This window comes from Saccopteryx leptura, chromosome 10 (assembly GCF_036850995.1).
Source record: "Saccopteryx leptura isolate mSacLep1 chromosome 10, mSacLep1_pri_phased_curated, whole genome shotgun sequence".
Taxonomy (NCBI): Eukaryota; Metazoa; Chordata; class Mammalia; order Chiroptera; family Emballonuridae; genus Saccopteryx; species Saccopteryx leptura.
This window is the reverse complement of record NC_089512.1, coordinates 9,425,781-9,443,959: the sequence shown is the minus strand read 5'-3', so window position 1 is coordinate 9,443,959 and position 18,179 is coordinate 9,425,781. Positions and strand designations below refer to the sequence as shown.

Below are 18,179 nucleotides of genomic sequence, written 5' to 3'. Positions count from 1 at the left end.
AGTTTGGCTGTATTTCTGACTGCAGGAGGGAAACTTCTGATGCTTGTGCCGATTAAACAATGGAGGGGCCGGTGTGATTTATGACCAAGTGACAGAATGTTCAGGTAAGTGCAGGGGGCTGGCTAGCTGGCAGAATGTCCCGGGGACCGGGCGGAGGGCAGATGTCAATCAGGATTGCTCAGGCGGAGAGCTGTGGGAACTGCCTGCTGGCGTCGGGTCCCCTGAAGGTCAGCCTGGCTACCTGAGGCTCTGGGTAAGGGGCCCTGGACCTGAACCTCACAGCGGCCAGGGTTGCACAACAGTGTGAATGTGCTTCATGCCGCTGACTGTACACCAGGGGTCCCCAAACTTTTTACACAGGGGGCCAGTTCACTGTCCCTCAGACCGTTGGAGGGCTGGACTATAAAAAAAACTATGAACAAATCCCTATGCACACTGCACAAATCTTATTTTAAAGTAAAAAAACAAAATGGGAGCAAATACAATATTTAAAATAAAGAACAAGTAAATTTAAATCAACAAACTGACCAGTATTTCAATGGGAACTATGCTCCTCTCACTGACCACCAATGAAAGAGGTGCCCCTTCCGGAAGTGCGGCGGGGGCCGGATAAATGGACTCAGGGGGCCGCATGTGGCCTGCGGGCCGTAGTTTGGGGACCCCTGCTGTACACTGAAAAATGGTTAAATGGTGAGTTTTATCACAATTTAAAGAAACTTGAAAATTTGGAGATATTATGTTATGAGGCTTTACTTAAACTTTCTGTTTGAGTTGGCTTTAGTGGGTGAGAGGCAGGGGAGGGCACCGCCTGGTTTCTATCAGGCGAGTGTAGAACGTCCAGGTTCCTCCCTAGACCTCTGTTGACACCAGGGGGGGAGTGGTCCGCTTATTACTGCTGGGCAGAAGGGCACATGCTCTGGGGAGTCCCACTTAGTGAGGAGGAAACCCAGCCTTACACGACGAGGCCCCCGTGGCTGCTGAGGGCCCAGCTGAATGTGTGGTGCCTTCACACCTGCATGAATTTCTCTAGAAGGCCGGACATAAACACTGAAGTGCAATGGTTAGAGAGAGCCCGGGCTGGGGTTCCTTGAGGCGGAGTCAGAGGGCGGCGTGTGGAGTGTCCTGGAAAGAGATGGACCGAGGTAGTGACCGTGAGTCCGGTTGGATAAAGAATTGAGTCAAGACAGCGTGCGCTGCCGGAGATCTTGACGGGGTGGAAAACAGGATGGAGAGATGTACCGAGGGTAAGAAAGCGTGGAACGGTAGGTAGGAAGCTGTGGTTAGAGGGGGCAGATGCGAAGTTAACGATTTCTTGGTAAGGCAGATTCTGGAGGTGACAACACTTGTAGTGTGGGTGGCTGGAGGGTGGGGAAGACAAAGGATCTGAGGTCAAGCAGCTCAAGGTTAGAAGGGCAGAGTCATGTTTGTTCCACAAACTAGGCACTAGGAGAGATGGAGTTGGTTAGAGAAAAAGCATGCACTGACCCTGGCTCTTGGTTCAGGCTACTAGAATGGGTGCAGGGGACCACGGCAATGACACTTTGCAGCGGGGCAGAGAGACTGGGCTCCACTCCGAATATAGCACGGACAAGAGGGAATGTGTAACCAAGGAGCAGGGAGGGGGCCGTGGATGGAAAATTACTAAGAGGAAATGTCAGGAGTGAGGGGGATGTCCTGGCTAAAGCAAGGGAACAGGACTCCTGTTGAGGCAAGTCAGGGCGGTGGGACACCATGTGGGGGTGCGGGGGGGGGGGTGGAGGTGCCCAATCAGGTGCCCAGGGTGATCAGATATCAAGGGTGGAGGTTCTTACTAAAACCACTCAGCACAGCTCTCGCTAAAATTGGATTTTACAAAGAAGTGCACCTGTGAGCCTATGAGAAGCTTCCGAAGGCTGATTCAAGTTTAATCAAGCAAAGAACCTTTCTTAGAGTTAAACCAGAATTAGAATCCAGAAAGGAGATTTTCAACCAGGGGATGAAGCGTGGTAGGAACGAGGGGGTTGGGGAGGGGGGGCATAAGCAGATGTCATGATTCTCAGAAGCGAGTCTTTTCATGAGCACGGCTTAGAAGTGAAATCTAGGATTCTGATACTGAACCTCACACCTGCCTTATTCACCCCCAGACCTTGGGGGGTATCTCCATGTGCTGTGCCTGGTGCCGGGGACATAGAAACTCCGAGGAGATCGCAGTCCAGTGGGGGGAGGCACAAGAGCCCGTTTATTTACTATATGGAGCGATAAGAGCTATTTGGAACCAGCAGCGAGCGACTGGTCTGATCTGGGGGGAGGGGCTGGGGTGCTGAGATAGGGCGGTGACACTTAGGTCACTTTGAGGGACATTTAACAGGTGGCCTTATGTTATGGGTCAGTGGGAGGGAAAGGACACACTGAGAAAGAGCCTGGTGGCCTGGTGTGGGGGGCACAGGAGCCACATGTCGGGGGCGAGAACAGGCAGGGGTCTCTGAAGCCACGCTAGGTCACGTCCACACCTCACCCTGAGTGTCCTACGTGGGAGGAGTGAATGTGCATCTTAGAAACTGTGAAAAAGTGGAGGACAAAGAGCACAGTGGCCGCAAGTGTCCGAAACGCACTTCTGAACTGGCATGTGACAAAATAAACAGGGTCACAGAGGAGGACTGCGCTCTCCTTCCTTGTCAGGAAGATGTCTTTATCACGGCCTGTATGTATGTATATGTTTACAGTGGAGTGTGGTTACAATGGAAAGGAAACAAGCACAGGGTTACCAGAGTCACAGTTTCCTGGCTGGAAAGGAGTCACAAGGAGAGAACACAGAGCAGGGACTTCACACTCTCTTCCCTCCTCTCAGTCCCAGGGCGAGCTGCTCAGCGGGGCTTCCTGGTCCCCGGGAGGGTGGACGGGAGAACGCCCTGCTCCAGGAAGGATCGGGGGACAAAGCAAGTAGGCTCAAAATGTGACTATGGACCATGGATCCGGGAACAGCATTGGATGGACATTATGTTTCCTGATTCTTAGCATTGTTCTGGGGCTGTGCAGGAGAACGTCCTTGCTCGCAGAAAATCCACACTACAGTATTTAGAAGGCATTCAGGACCGTGATGTCCCCAACTGTCCAGGAAAATAATGCACACCTTAGCTATGGAGGGGGAAGACAATGCTAACACAAGAGAGGGCCAAACATTAACAGTTGGGAATCTGGATAAAATGCTCTTTGAACACGAGTTCTTTGAACTGTTCTTGAAATTCTGGTGTCAATTTGAAATGACAGCAAATCTAACTCTTCCAAAGACACAGGGGCAAGGCTTAGGATTGGAACTTAAACTCAGGGTGAGAATAAACTAAACTTGGAATGGGCGTGACAGAACCAATACTGTTTTATCTATTTATTTATCGTTTTATTTATTTATTTGTTTGTTTGTTTATTGAATCATCCTCCGTTGAAGATGAACTTAAATGTATTCTGCAACTACTATAATTGCTGACTACCACACAGTTTTGCTTCTGCTGTCATTTCAACAAGAGTGTACTCTATGCATTGACTGCTGAGCAGAGGCTTCCAGACTGCAGATCACCTGGGAGCGATCTTTCCTGAGCGTCCCCGTTTAGTTATCAGGCAAACCTTCGGCATCGAGGAGAATCACACTGCTTTGGGCGGGAGTGCAACGTACATGTGCCTTGTGTGGCCCGAGGAAAGCTGCCCGCCTGGGACTCGTTGGTCCATGAAGCTACGGGGAAGGGAAAGCCAGGTCCTATATGGACCCAAAAAGCCCTTGAGAGGGGAGGAACTGAAGGTATTAACAGTTGCAGAAACTTGGCAGAGTGGCCCAGGGTGACAGGTAAGGATAAGGGCTCCCAGAACAAAAGTCCTCAGGAGCTTAATGCAAGGTCCCAAGGCTTCGGTGTGCGTGTGTGTGAGGGTGGTGACTGTGGAGCGCTGTGCAGCTCAGACCGGCAGCCCTCTGGGACGTCTGTGGCGCAGTGTCACCCCTTGGGGACCAGGCGTGAGTTGGAGGAGCTACAGCCTGGAGAGCCAGCGTGGGACCCCTCTACAGTGGTCTGGACGGGGCCGGAGCGGCGAGGACATCTCCTCCTGGGCAGGGAGGTGTCCACAGGGCTGAGCCAGTCCAGGCGTCGACAGTGACCTGTGTGCCGTCTCTAGAACAGAGCGGTGGTGGCCGGCGTGGCCCCTTCACTTCTCTCCTAGCCCGTGTCTGGAAGAAGGGCGTGGTGGCCGGCGCGGCCCCTTCACTTCTCTCCCAGCCCGTGTCTGGAAGAAGGGCTAAGCCTTCTCCAGCCTTCGGGGTTCTTTCATGATTCGAGGGGGAGGCCTTCGAAGGAGATACTGTGTCTGAGTCTTCTTGATTATTAATTGGTGAGAAAAAAACCAAGATGTATTTACATCAGGTGGGAGACAATCTGCAGCACAGTCACCATCAGCTCTGTCTGTCCCTGTACGCATCACGGGATGAATGTATTTCCCCTCCCCCCACTCCGCCCTGTGACTGCTCCGAGCAGACGTGGTGGAACTTCCGAGCCCAGGCCTCAGGGCCTGGCAACGTCTGCTTCCTTCCCGTTGGCACATCCACTCTTGGTGGGACTGCCATGAGAAGCCGCATGCAGAAGTCACGTGGAGGCGACCTGAGCTCCCGGTAGGCCGCCAACATCAACTTGCCAGCCCTGGGGTGGAGCGGGGAGGGCAACTTGGACCTTCCAGCCGTCCCGGCCCCCAGCCAATGCTACACAATCTAGAACAGGGGTCCCCAAACTTTTTACACAGGGGGCCAGTTCCCTGTCCCTCAGACCGTTGGAGGGCCGGACTATAAAAAAAAACTAAGACTATAAAAAAAAACTATGAACAAATTCCTATGCACACTGCACATATCTTATTTTAAAGTAAAAAAACAAAAAGGGAACAAATACAATATTTAAAATAAAGAACAAGTAAATTTAAATCAACAAACTGACCAATATTTCAATGGGAACTATGCTCCTCTCACTGACCACCAATGAAAGAGGTACCCTTCCAGAAGTGCGGCGGGGGCTGGATAAATGGCCTAAGGGGGCTGCATGTGGCCCGCGGGCTGTAGTTTGGGGACCCCTGATCTAGAAGAACCCCTCAGCCACCACAGGATCATGACAGATAATAAGTAGTTTTGTTATTTTAAGCCAGCAAGTTTTAGGGATTTTTTTTTTCCCAATGGTCACAAATGACAACACATACCATAAGCTGGTCAGGTGGATGAAACAGGAAATATAAAGTCTAATTGATTAGGTCACATAATGGCTGCCATAGGCTTGACTGACTGAGCATAAACCAGGTTATTCACCCCGCAAGGACTCAGGACACCCCTGATCACGGCTCCCCTGTCTGCAGCTTCCTCAGAGGTATCCGTGCTGGGTCCAATGGCTTCCTGTTGTGAAGGGAGACACTGAGGCCCAGGGGAGGGAAAATGACCTGCTCAGGTCACAGAGGGCTGAGCTAGACTGAGGCCCTGCGCTGCCCACACCCTCTTCTTCTTTCTCCACGGTCTTCAGTAGAGACGTGAGCGTCCGTTGACTGGCACGCGCTCACAGTGGTGTGCAAGGAACAGAAAAGGGAAGGTATTTCTGAACCCTCCTGAGGCTCTACAGCCTCTGTCGCCAGTACCGTCACCTCCCAGATGAGGAAACCTAGCCCGAGAGAAGGTGACGCGTTGCGCGTGGTCACGTGGCTAAGGCAAGTGGAGCTGGGACACACAGGTCATCGTACAGAAACGAGCATTCCTATGTTGGAGGTAATCGCTCAGCACGGCTCCTGACAGCAGCCTGCCGTCAAAAGTAGAGAGACCTTTGCCTTCTGTTCCACCCTGCTGCCTCCGCTTCCGAGGAGGAAACACCCGGCCTGTGCCGGGCAGGGGCAGGGCAGGCTCTGCCCAAGGGTCTGAGCGGGGTCCAGGCGCCCCCTTTCCTGCCTCAGCTGCTTTGCATTCTGCCCACACGGACTTCCATGCCTCCGCTTCCCTTTCTCACGGGTTGATCTCCCTGTACAGGGCCTTCACGTCGCCGGGACTCCTCCTTTCCTTCACGCCACAGGACCCAAAGAAACAGCAGACAGCATTAACGCTGCGGAAGCCGTCACAAGGCACCTCCAGGAGTCCTGCTGTTCGCTGTCCCTGGCTGCCACCCCGAGGTGCTAGTTCTGCCCTCTTAGATCCCCTTCTTTTTCTTCTTTCTTTCTTTTTTTAATTCATTTTAGAGAGGAGAGGGAGAGACAGAGGAGAGACAGAAGGGGGGGGGAGGAGCTGGAAGCATCAACTCCCATATGTGCCTTGACCAGGCAAGCCCAGGGTTTCAAACTGGCAACCTGAGCATTTCCAGGTCAACGCTTTATCCACTGCGCCACCACAGGTCAGGCTTTTTCTTCTTTCTTTCTTTTTTTTTTTTTTTTGTATTTTTCTGAAGCTGGAAACTGGGAGAGACAGTCAGACAGACTCCCGCATGCGCCCAACCGGGATCCACCCGGCACGCCCACCAGGGGGCGATGCTCTGCCCACCAGGGGGCGATTCTCTGCCCCTCCGGGGCGACGCTCTGCCGCGACCAGAGCCACTCTAGCGCCTGGGGCAGAGGCCAAGGAGCCATCCCCAGCGCCCGGGCCATCTTTGCTCCAATGGAGCCTCGCTGCAGGAGGGGAAGAGAGAGATAGAGAGGAAGGAGCGGGGGAGGGGGGGTGGAGAAGCAAATGGGCACTTCTCCTATGTGCCCTGGCCGGGAATCGAACCCGGGTACCCCGCACGCCAGGCCAACGCTCTACCGCTGAGCCAACCGGCCAGGGCTTTTTTCTTCTTTCTTAATGAGCCCTGCAGAAGCCCCTTCCTTTTTTATTCTTTACGCACCACTGTGAGCCCAGGCCGGCATCTTCTGCTTTGTGCCCACAGCGCTATGCCACTGTGCCCAGTGAACTTTGTGCTATTCCGTGGTATCTACTGCATTGACCTCTGGCTTCCTCAGAGAAGAGAAAATGAATATAGCTCAAAATTTTAGTTTCCTCACAGCGCTGGTTTTCTAACAGTTTACAGAATAACGTTCCGTGAAGCGTTTACAACCTGTCAGGTTTGAGGGGGAGAACATGGGTGAATGCTTACAGTGCAGAGGGGACCGGCAAAGGTGAAGATTCCACTGCATCTTGATAGACTGGGTCACTGAACTGAAACTAAGAAGATGAGATCGAAGAAGAAAGGAAAAGTTCAAATACATGCTCTGATCCTTAAAACATTAGTCACTCATGAGAACTAGAGGGTAAGATCTGTGATAGAAAGCAGTTTAGAGGAAAAAACTGTTTTGTGACCAGCTCATAAGTGGAAAAGACTTACTTTACAACTAAAGGTCAGTAAGAACCAATCGTGTGACACTTTTTGGAAAATTGATAGCAAAGATCTGATTATCTCTGGGCTTAGAAAAACAAATGAACTCTACTTTCTCTTTTCTGCTCCCCCAACAATTGGGAAGAATCAAAGGAATACAATGGCTAAATTACCTCTGGGTGAAACAGAAAACCTATTTGGGAGTATATACAACGATGACCACACATATAACTCAGCAGGCCCTTCAGACCATAGCTGGTAAACTCCTTTCAATGTGGGTGGTTAAAAATAAGGTCTCAGTTCGGATCCTGGTCTTTTTAGATAGTCCTCTGTTCTCAACATCTGCTTTCTAGTGCTTGGGTCTCAGACTAGTGAGAGATTGGTTGACTCAGAACAAGGGCACACTCTCTTTGTAAATTCATAGAAGAAAACAAGTTTCCAGTTACTAGAAGAATGCAAAAGGGGCTGGATGACCTTCTGTTGACCTATCACAGGGGCTCTTCCCACACTAAAATGACTTTACAAACAGTTTTTCAACCCCCTCAAAGGGTCAAATGTGTAAATGAAACTCATGAGTGAGTTTTTCACCCTAACCTTGGAACATTTAGTTCAATAGCTGTCAAGAAATTCTTGAAATAAAATTTCAAATATTAAAAATAATCGATGCCATGAGGACATCCTGAGATCAGATGTCCAGATGGAAAAAGAGTAGAGTGATGGATGGTGATTGGATGACCAGCTCTAGGCAGAATGGGAATGGTGACCATGGTGTCTATAGTAGTTTCTTATTGTTGGTATAACAAATTGGCACAAATTTAGTGACTTAAAACAACATAAATTGGCCCTGGCCGGTTGGCTCAGCGGTAGAGCGTCGGCCTGGCATGCGGGGGATCCGGGTTTGATTCCCGGCCAGGGCACATAGGAGAAGCGCCCATTTGCTTCTCCACCCCCCCTCCTTTCTCTCTGTCTCTCTCTTCCCCTCCCGCAGCCAAGGCTCCATTGGAGCAAAGATGGCCCGGGCGCTGGGGATGGCTCCTTGGCCTCTGCCCCAGGTGCTAGAGTGGCTCTGGTCGCGGCAGAGCGACACCCCGGAGGGGCAGAGCATCGCCCCCTGGTGGGCAGAGCGTCGCCCCTGGTGGGCGTGCCGGGTGGATCCCGGTCGGGCGCATGCGGGGAGTCTGTCTGACTGTCTCTCCCCGTTTCCAGCTTCAGAAAAATACAAAAAAACAAAAAACAAAAAAACAACATAAATTAATTTTCTTGCTGTTTGGAGGCCAGAAGTCTGAGATGAATCTTATGAAGCTACAATCAAGGTATCGGCAGGCTTGATTCCTCATGGTGTTTCCAGGGGAAACTGTTCTTTGTCTCCTTTAACATCGCTTGGTTGATGTATTCCTTGACTTGTGACCCATCACCCCCATTTCTGCGTTTGTTGTTACATTGCCTTTTCTTCTCCAGTAGCCAAACCTCCCTCTACCTTTCTCTCACACTCTTGTGACTCCGTTTAGGTTGTCTGAGTTCCTTGTGAATTGTGGAAACCACTCTTTTATCAGATCTGTGTTTTGCAAGTATTTTCTGCTGGTCAATTTCCTGTCTTTTTCATTTTCTTAATGGTTTCTTTAGAACTGCAAAAGTTTTTAATTTAATGAGGTCCATTGTATAATTTATCTTCCATGCACAAACATGTTTTTGGTACTGCATCCGGCAAATCTTTGCTTAGCTCAATGCCTGAAGATTTTCTTCTGTACCTTCTTCTAAATGTTTGTTTTAGCTCTTACACATATGTCTGATTCATGGTGAGTGTTGGCCAAATAAGTTTGTAAATATGATGTATATGTTTGCTCGCTTATAGTTTGCATTGGGGGCTGGGCAACACCAGGTATAGTGGTCTGTGAGGTTGCAGGTTGCCTTCCTGATTGGGAGGAAGAGAGATTCCCCCCCCAGCGGTGCTGGAGGATTTCTTTTCCTCTCCTCCCTGATCCCTGGCCCTCCATGGGAAAAGCAGGTTTTCTGCTTTTCCCTTGGCTTTATTTTGTGGCTTGCCTGTCTTAGTGAGACTCCAATAAACAGAATGGCCCACCATCCTCTGACTCCAACATTTCTTTACCGTCTGCCCGAATTCAATGAGAACCTGCATGTGAATGGCCATGATGGCCACGACTACTGGCCGCCTTACAGTGAGTTAATTTTTGTGTGTACTGTGAGGTGAGGGTCTAACTTTATCTTTTGCCTACACGCTATTTTATCACGAAACATTTTATTATGGTATTAATATCGACAAAAGCTTAATATTCCATTTCCTGAATATACCACAAAGAGTGGGGTTTTGATAATTGTTTAACAACTGTCTCTTAAAACAAGCAAAACAAAACAAAACAAAACAAAAACAAACAAGTAAAACCCAGCCCTGATTTGTAGCATTGCCGATTTCCCTGGTGTAAATACCCTAACCATGTCCAGTTTCAAGATACCAATGTTATATGACTTATTACGGAGTTGGGAAGAGATCATACAACAAGTAGCATATCATTACTGAATTTACTAACCAATCCCCTGGGGTGTTTTTTTGTTTTGTTTGTTTGCTTCTTGTTTGTTCCCCCTCCCATTAAGCTTCAATGTACAGAAGGTATCTGAGAATGCAGGAAGAAGCAGTCTATTTTATTCACTGCTTGAAATGAAAGCTAGCCCTCCAGGAAGCATGGAGCTCTCAGAATCAGCATAGCCGTGGGCGATGTCTTTGCAGCCTTTCTGTGGTCACATTTAGTAATGCCATTCTATTTACATTTAGGACAACTCCCAGCCTTGCTTTCTGGTGAAAATAAAGAAAGTATACTTTTGAGAAAACAGAAGTACAACGATGCTTGAACTTCTGCAATCTTGCAAAGACACATATTCAAAATTGAAGTTATAGAGAGGACTTCTCCATTTTTGCCTTCCGCCGGAAGAACCATGTACTGCATTAAGCGAAGTCTTCAGAGCTCAGTAGCTGTCCTGACAGACCCCCCAGAGATGTCGGGTTTCAACAGCCTCGATGTGTCAGTTTCCTGAACATGTCTTGGGCATCAAAGTAATGCAAGAAAATCACCGAAGTGTGACAGTGTTTCAAAGAAAACGCACCGAAACTTCCTTTTCAGGAAAACTGTGAAAGAAGTAAAAATAAAACAAGGGGCCGCTCTGGGGCATGGGCTCTAGAGCACTGACATCAGCTATGAAATCCCCGTTGGCTGCTTGTGGCATCCACACGGTGTGAGCCGCAGGGTTACCAGGAGGGGAGAGGCAGAGGCTGGGGCTCCAGGGGGAGTGAGCAGGAGGCGGTCCAGAGGGATGGGCCCTGGGTCCTGTGGGGAGGGGTCTGAGACATTAGCATGACTGACAGGCCCTATCTCAGATCCTTGTAGCTACCATTGTTTAATTTTATTTATTTTTTACTATTGTTATTTTAACTACACTTTTCTATTGCTATGAAAAGTGAAGTTCATAGGGACTGCACAGTCTTACATGTAGCTCAAATATAAAACTGAGACTCATGCACATAGATAAAAGTGAAGTGGCCGTGGTGGGATAGCTCATTGGTTAGAGCATCATCCTGACAGGCAAAGGTTGGGGGTTTCCTCCTTGGGCAGGTCACACACAGGAAAAGACTGATGTTTCTGTCTCTCCCCCCCCACCGCCCTCTTCTTCTCTCTTAAAAAAATAATAATAGTAAAAAGAAATAAATGGTTACTGGGAGAGGGGAGAGGGGAGTTAAGGTGGACAAATATACGGTGATGGATAACAATTTTATTTTGGGCGGTGGGCACAGAACACAATCAACATTTCAAATGTTATAGAGATGTTGACACGAAACCTATGTACTCTATTGATCAATGTCTGCCTATTAAATTTAATTTCTAAATAAAATAAAATAAGAAAAGTGAAGCTCAGACAGATGTTACCCAGGCGCTCCTGGCATATAAATGCCCGTTTTAGGAAGCTTGTGCTCGAGTGTACGCTGATCAATTCCCGAATGGAAATCTCAAACTCAGTATACTTGGGGGTCTCCTGCTCTTGACCATCTCCCAGTCTCCCCGCTCTGGGCATGCGCCCCCCCCCCCCTGGAAATGCTACCAACATTTTTGTTCCAGAGGGGGTCATGCTTCTGGGTCTTCACCGACAACACACCCTCATTCTAGAATGCTCTTCCCAACTCGTTTTATTCTGAAACAACTTCTTATCTTTATACTTTCTCTGTCTCTCTCTCCTCAACTTTCCCCCATCTCTTCCCTTCCCTCTCCCTACTCTTTCTTCATTTCTTTCTTTCTTTTCACAAGGAATACTTTTGCTCAAGATGGGCTTGTTTAAATATATTGGTAGCACTCAAGGAGTGCACAGTGAAAATAAGCCTCACGCCTGGGGATTCTGTCCAGTGTCAGCCTAGTGGGCCTGGACTGACATTTCCCAGAATCCCTTGCCTGTAGAGGTCCAGGTGAGTATCTACTGGAGAGATAATTAGCATGCCATTAGAATGTCTCATCTGATTGTTTCTTCCAATGAGTTTTATATCTGTTTAAATACGAGCTAAGACAAAATGCTTTGGGGGGTGAACAAAAACTACAAAGAAATTTGGTGCTGGCCTTCCGAGTCCCTGCCAGGAATCTTCATTAGGCCTATTTTCCCTGGTCAAACTGACGTGTCATAAGGCTCCTACCTCATAATGGTATAAGGAAGGACCTCGTGTGCGGGTGGGTGGCAGGCTCTACTCACAGCGGTCTTATATCCCTGGTCTCAGCCCCACTCACCCCACTCGGGCTCTGTTGGCATCCCTGGGGCTGTCACCTCACTGAGCACAGGGCTCTTGGAGAACACCCCTCCCACCTGCACCTGTGTCTCCCAGGGTTGCTTTGACGGGAGCAGGTCCTCAGTCACCACGTGGGAGTGAATTGATTTCTGCAAGCACCATGGGGACACGAGTCAATCTGAGTGCGTCTGTGCCGTGGATTTCAGTGCCGACACCATAAACAATGCTCTGAAATAATGTATTGAGCTGGGAAAGCGATTAAGCGTGCTCCTACCTAAAAACAAGAGTGGAAGGGTGAGAACAGAAGTCCATCTTTGGTATAATCATCCATGTGCACAAGAGAAAACACAAACTAAACAGAAGTTCATCGAAATGTACAGTGTGTGACACTGGGTACTGAGATTGAGGGGTGGTTTTGATGTCTGGGATTTTGAAATAACGACTCTTTCCCTTCTGTGGCTATTTCTAAAAGTAAAACACATTATGCACAAGGTCTGCGTCTGGAACTTGGCCTGAATTGTTTGATTTTATTGAGTAAAAAGAAATTTCTCTATAAAAAAATCTCAATGCCAAGGACAGTTCCTCAATTCTATTTCCCATTTGGTTCAAGCCCTTCCATCATGAGTTCTAGGCTCCTGAGGGTTTTCAGCAGCCTAAACCCTGCTGGGGAGGTGCAGAGGCTGCAGCAGGAGGCAGCTGCTGCGTCCTGATTGGCTCCAGGCTCTGAGTTGAATCAACTGTGGAAATGTCTATATCCAAGTACACTGGTGGTGGGGTGGAGGTGAGGGGATGCGCAGTGACTTTAATTACAAATGTTCATGTTCACAAATATAAAACCCTTTTTGGGCCCAAGCCCTTGGCTGGCGCCCTTTATTCGTCTTCTAGAATGACCTAGCTCACTCATTCATCTCCAGGGAGAAGTTCACGGAGAAGACTCAAGGCTCAGAGGAGATCCACCTCAACCCCAGGTGGCGTCGCTCCACACTGGTCAGTGGTCACAGTCTGGCCAGGACACCCAAGCTGCCTCCCCTCCAGCTACAGCCCCTGTGCCTGGCAGGTCACTTGCTGGGAGCTGAGTCAGAACCCATCAGAGAGTTCCTGCTCCCCTGTGGATGGAGAAATGGAGCTGGCCTTCTCCTGGTTCTCGGTGTGGAAGAAGGGGAGCAGTTTCACCGGGCTCCGGGACAGGAGCCTGTGGAACAGCTGACGCAGGTACTCGCGGAACCTCTCGCCAACAAAGACGTAGATGATGGGGTTGACACAGCAGTGCATGTAGGAGATCACCTCTGTCACCTGAATGGCCAGGTCCAGCTGTTTGCTCTTCTCACAGTTACTGTCCATAAGGACGCCTTCAAAAGCAGAAACAAAAAGAGTCAGATTGAAGGGCGTCCAAAAGAGGAAAAAGATGATCATGATGACAAAAATCAGACGGACGGCTTTGGACTTCCTCTCATTGGGTCGTCTGAGCAGAATCTTGATGATCCCCGTGTAGCAGACGATCATGATCACCAGAGGCAAGACCAGCCCCAGGATGTTCAGTTTCAAAGCCTGGATTCGTTTCCAGTGATTGTGGTATTCATAAGGGAAATAAATGCTGCAGGAGTAACTATTGGACTCATTCTGGGACTTAGAGAAGTAAAAGCCCGGGATGGCAGCCAGGAAGGCCAGGACCCAGCTGACTACGCTGGTGATGATACCAAATGTGACGGTCCGGGCCCGCAGGGCAAACACAGCATGGACGATGGCCAGGTACCTGTCCATGGTCAGCAGGATGATGAAGAAGATCTCGCTGTACAGACCTACGTAATAAAGCCCCGACAGCAACTTGCACATGACATTGCCAAACACCCAGTTATCTTTCTGATAGTAGTGAATCCAGAAGGGCAGCGTGAAGAGGAAGAGCAGGTCAGAAATGGCCAGGTTGAGCAGGTAGATGCTGGTCATGTTCTTGAGCCTCTTGTGTTGCAAGAGGACCAGGACCACCAGGATGTTGCCGACCAGGCCAATGACAAATACCAGGGAGTACAAAGGGGGCAGCAGCTGAGCTCCAAAAGACCGCAAGTCTTCTTTCTGGCATGGGGTTGTGTCCCCATAGTCAAATTCTGTGGTCCTGTCATAGTCCATTGTACTGGTTGGAGTTTCCATCCTGCTTTCTTCCGTGGGTCCAGGAAGGTGGTTTCTGTATTTACTTTGCTGTTACAGGCAGTGGGCTCTGGACAACAAAGACAAGGCAGAGATTATATCTCAACCCCTTCACAACTGTTTACTGAGTGCCCACCGTGTACCATGTCCTGGGACCCAGTGTGGAGCTAGGGGGTTCCAGGGTCTCTCTGCCCTTGTGGAAACTGTAGTTTATTGTGGATTGGGGGTGAGGAAGACAATAAACACATAAATGCATAAATCATGAATTCAAATATTTTGCTAAAAAGTGTTGTGAAGTAAACGTCTGTGGATGGAGAACCCAGACAAAGGGAGACCTCTCCACATTTTTATAACCAGTGCTTCTCTCATGCTTCCTATGGACTTGGCATTGGACTAGGTGTTAAATAATCCTGGAGCAGTACCATTATTGTTCTCAATTTTAGTGGTGATGACACAGAAGTTCAGAGTGGGCGGGACACATATCCGGTGACAGTGAGAGCTGAGGCTCAAACTCGGTGTGTACACTCTCAACGCCTGTCCCTGAAACCACTCGAATGTCCTGCCTCCTATCACAGAGCTGTGACCTTGCCCTTGGAGTACACAGAAAAACGTGGGAAGAGAAACAGTCCTGGCTGAAAGTCAAATACCTATCAATGAATGTTCATGGCTTTTGAGGCTAAAAATATTCTTGGTTTGGGTTACATAGGGAACAGGGGGCAGTGAGACTGTGTGGGCATTTCATCATGTTGGATGTCAAAAAGACAAGAGGATGCTTTTGTCATTTGGTTGGAAGGTACTAAGATACCTCACCGTCCAAAGTTATCCCCCTCAAACCCCAGTAGTGCTGTCACAGTGCAATTCTAGGAGGCTAACCCATCCTCTGGTTGAAGACACTGAAGACACCAGAGTGGGCCCAGCCTGACCCACTGCACACGGCCCTGACCCACTGCACACGGCCCTGACCCACTGCACACGGCCCTGACAGCACACCGGCTGGACTGCAGTAACTCTGTCGGCCTCCCGGGACAGCTCTGAGGACTGGGGGAGAGCCAGGCTGGGGGAGCAGGTGACCTGGTGAGAAGCAGGGGGTTCTCGGGAGGACTGGCTCAGAACAGGCTGAAGCCATGTGGTGTTGCACAACCAGGTGGAAGCTGGAATTCTCAGAAATGAGTTCTGGAATATTTTTACGCAACGTTGCTTTGAAACAAACAAACAAACAAACAAACAAACAAACAAACACAAAGAAGAAAGCACCATTAGATACTTTGCTTACAGAATTCTTTCTCTGCAATGACACTTCCCTGAGGACTCTAGTCACCATGAATGTCCCGTCTCCAATCCTATTCTGGCTGAAGTTCCCTGTCCCTCAAATTCCGCCGCCAGGTGTCTCTCTGTGGTTAATCTAGAAAAGGAATTCTGCTTGATGATGGACACAGGCGTGGGAGCTGCATTTTCAGATTTTCATTATGTTGTCACCAATCTGAAAGCTTTGACTTAGACACCAGTCATGTAGCAGGACTTGCCTGCATCATAATTCCCTTCACCCCGGAGTCTCTGGGGCTCTTCCTTATGCACCGCTGCGTGAATGTTTCCTGCTGAAAACCTTACATTTCTGCAGTGGCCTTAGAAACTTAAGGCCAATGGTATGTGTATGGGGTGAGGGATGATTGGACACCTCAGCTAGGGCACTATAATTTCTTGCCAAATCCATTTCTCTGGGTCATTTCTCCACCTCCGGCCTAGCCTGTGACTGAGTAATCAGCCCTCTTCCTGGAGAAACCCAGGCTGCATACCACTAACAAAGCCAGGTTGACAACTTCTGATTTCTGCAGCCATAGCCAGGGCCGGCAGAAGGGCTGGCAGTCAGCATTATGGGGCCCACAGGGTTTAGAGAGGGAGCAACAGGCAGTTTGGAAGCACAGGAGCAGCTCGTGCAACACTGACCCCGGGAGCCCCGTCTTGGGGAAACGTTGGCAAAGGTGAAGGCACGTTGAGTCAGCATCGTTAGATGCCATTAAACAAAGTAACTTCCATCCCCCAACCTCCTACTCCATTCACAGTTTTCCCTACAGGTAGGCACCATGCGATAACACTGCTTCCCAAGGGACTGGGGCTGGGGCGGGGCCTTCAAGGAGAAACCAAAGGCCATGTTGAGCCAACCTGCCGGCCATGCCGTCATCTGCCTCAAAAGTCTGCCCCCAGGTCGTTGCACAGTGGTCAGCTCTGGCCCTGGAGCCTGGAACCTTCCAGTGTCATCATGCTGCATCCTGGGAGTAGGTGAGTCTCTGAGCAGGGAGGGCAGTCTGTGCGGTAAAGACACCAGGCCTGAGGTGTGGGGCAGCTGGCTTTTCCTGGTTCATAAGAACCAACCATGCGCATGTGTCCCCAACCCCACAGTCAGCTTATTGGTAGCTTGAAATCCACCACAGTGGGCATGTTTACATGCAAAAGCAGCCACACTGGAAATCAAGGCTCTCTTTGCAGAAAAGCCTGCTATGGACTCTTGAGCAGCACATCAATGTCCACCCGCTCTCTGCCAGTCTGAATAGCCTAAGAGCTGTCCTGCGGTCAGAGTGGAAACTCAAGGGTCGATGAGGGACACACAGCCTGGTGGCACAGTCCTGGGGATTTGTATCTCTGGAAATCTAAAACTCTCAATATTTTCCTTTTCAAAAAACTCTCAACATTTTAAAGGAAACAGTTAAAGTACAAACCTCTACATAGCCCAATACCTCTCTGTTCTCAGAAAATAATTCTGCTGCCCTTTTGTGAGTAGGACAGGAAGGATGAATCCCAAGAGATCACCTGGCCACCTCCCTGCTTTCAGGAGGTGAAATCCTACCTCCTCCAAAGGGAGCCCACAGTGTGAGAGGTGAATCCTTGGTCCTCGTCTTCTTAAGAAGATAGTTCAGTTTCAAACCATTCTGTATCTGCAAAGACTTTTCTAATTCATAGCTCTCTCTTGCTACAATGACTTTATACACCATGTATGATTTTCATTTCCATGGGGGCTATTTTGCAAGTATTTCATCTTGAATAGAAGTGCCTCTCATCCCTTAATGCTACCTGACTTTCTTAATGAGTCACTAACAATATCATTTAAGAAAGCGTCTCTTTTTAAGCAAAATCAAAGCCTGTTTCACATCTGACTGCCCATCTTATAAATTATTCCATTCTCAGCATTGCTACACAGTTCACTGCCTTGCAGGTGCGTCAAGGGGCCATCAGATGCACTGCATGCACAGATTCACCGGGATGACCCTCCACAGAAGCCAACAGGACAGAGAAGACAAGTGCCACTTACTCTGGTGTCAAGGGATTCTGTCCACGAAGTCTTTGTTTCTAGAGCTGTTAGTGTCTTCGTTTACACGGTTCCAGGTCCTGCTGCAGTAGGAAGTCCTTCACTTGATGATGAGGACAGGACTCTGGGGTTCTCTGTCATTCAGGATGGCAAGAAGGAGACAAATTCTTCCTCTTATATAGGTGGGCGTGCAGAAACGCCACAACGCCAACCAGTGGCCAGTTGCTGGAGGCTGAGTTCACTCTGAGGATTTTTCTAAGGTCACCTGACTGCACTTCTCCCTGAAGAGCTCTGTCTTAAAGGGGTTGGGAGGGGAGGGTTGGGGGTGGAGTTGAGTGGGATGAGGTAGGTTGTTAGTAAGGTGTTCCCAGAACTTCTGGAGCAATCAAAGGCCAGAATGGGGAGGAGTGACAGATGCAGGGCGTGGTCTCATGGTCAGTGAGTGAACTTTTTCTTTTTCCTCTTTCCTTTTTTTAAGATTGCAAATGTAAAGTATTTAAACCAGAGCCCTGGGTACTTTGTTCCTCAAAACGACCTGGCTGTTTGTAAACCAGGGAGAGGCGGCAGCTTCTCTTTGGCGCCCCCTAGTCCTCCACGGTCACTGCTCACTGTCCCTCCACGGTCACTGCTCACTGTCCCT

The 18,179-nt window shown here is 49.2% G+C and overlaps 1 protein-coding gene across 1 annotated transcript; it reads right to left on the bottom strand.

Moving 5' to 3' along the window:
• Nucleotides 1-12,552: 12,552 nt before the first annotated feature.
• On the bottom strand, nt 12,553-17,786 carry LOC136381991 (C-C chemokine receptor type 1-like). Its single transcript, XM_066350751.1, has 2 exons — nt 17,543-17,786; nt 12,553-14,308 (listed from the first exon to the last, which is right to left on the bottom strand). Exon 2 carries the CDS (start codon nt 14,239-14,241, stop codon nt 13,174-13,176), a length of 1,068 nt encoding a protein of 355 aa, XP_066206848.1. The 5' UTR covers nt 14,242-14,308; nt 17,543-17,786; the 3' UTR covers nt 12,553-13,173.
• Nucleotides 17,787-18,179: the final 393 nt, after the last annotated feature.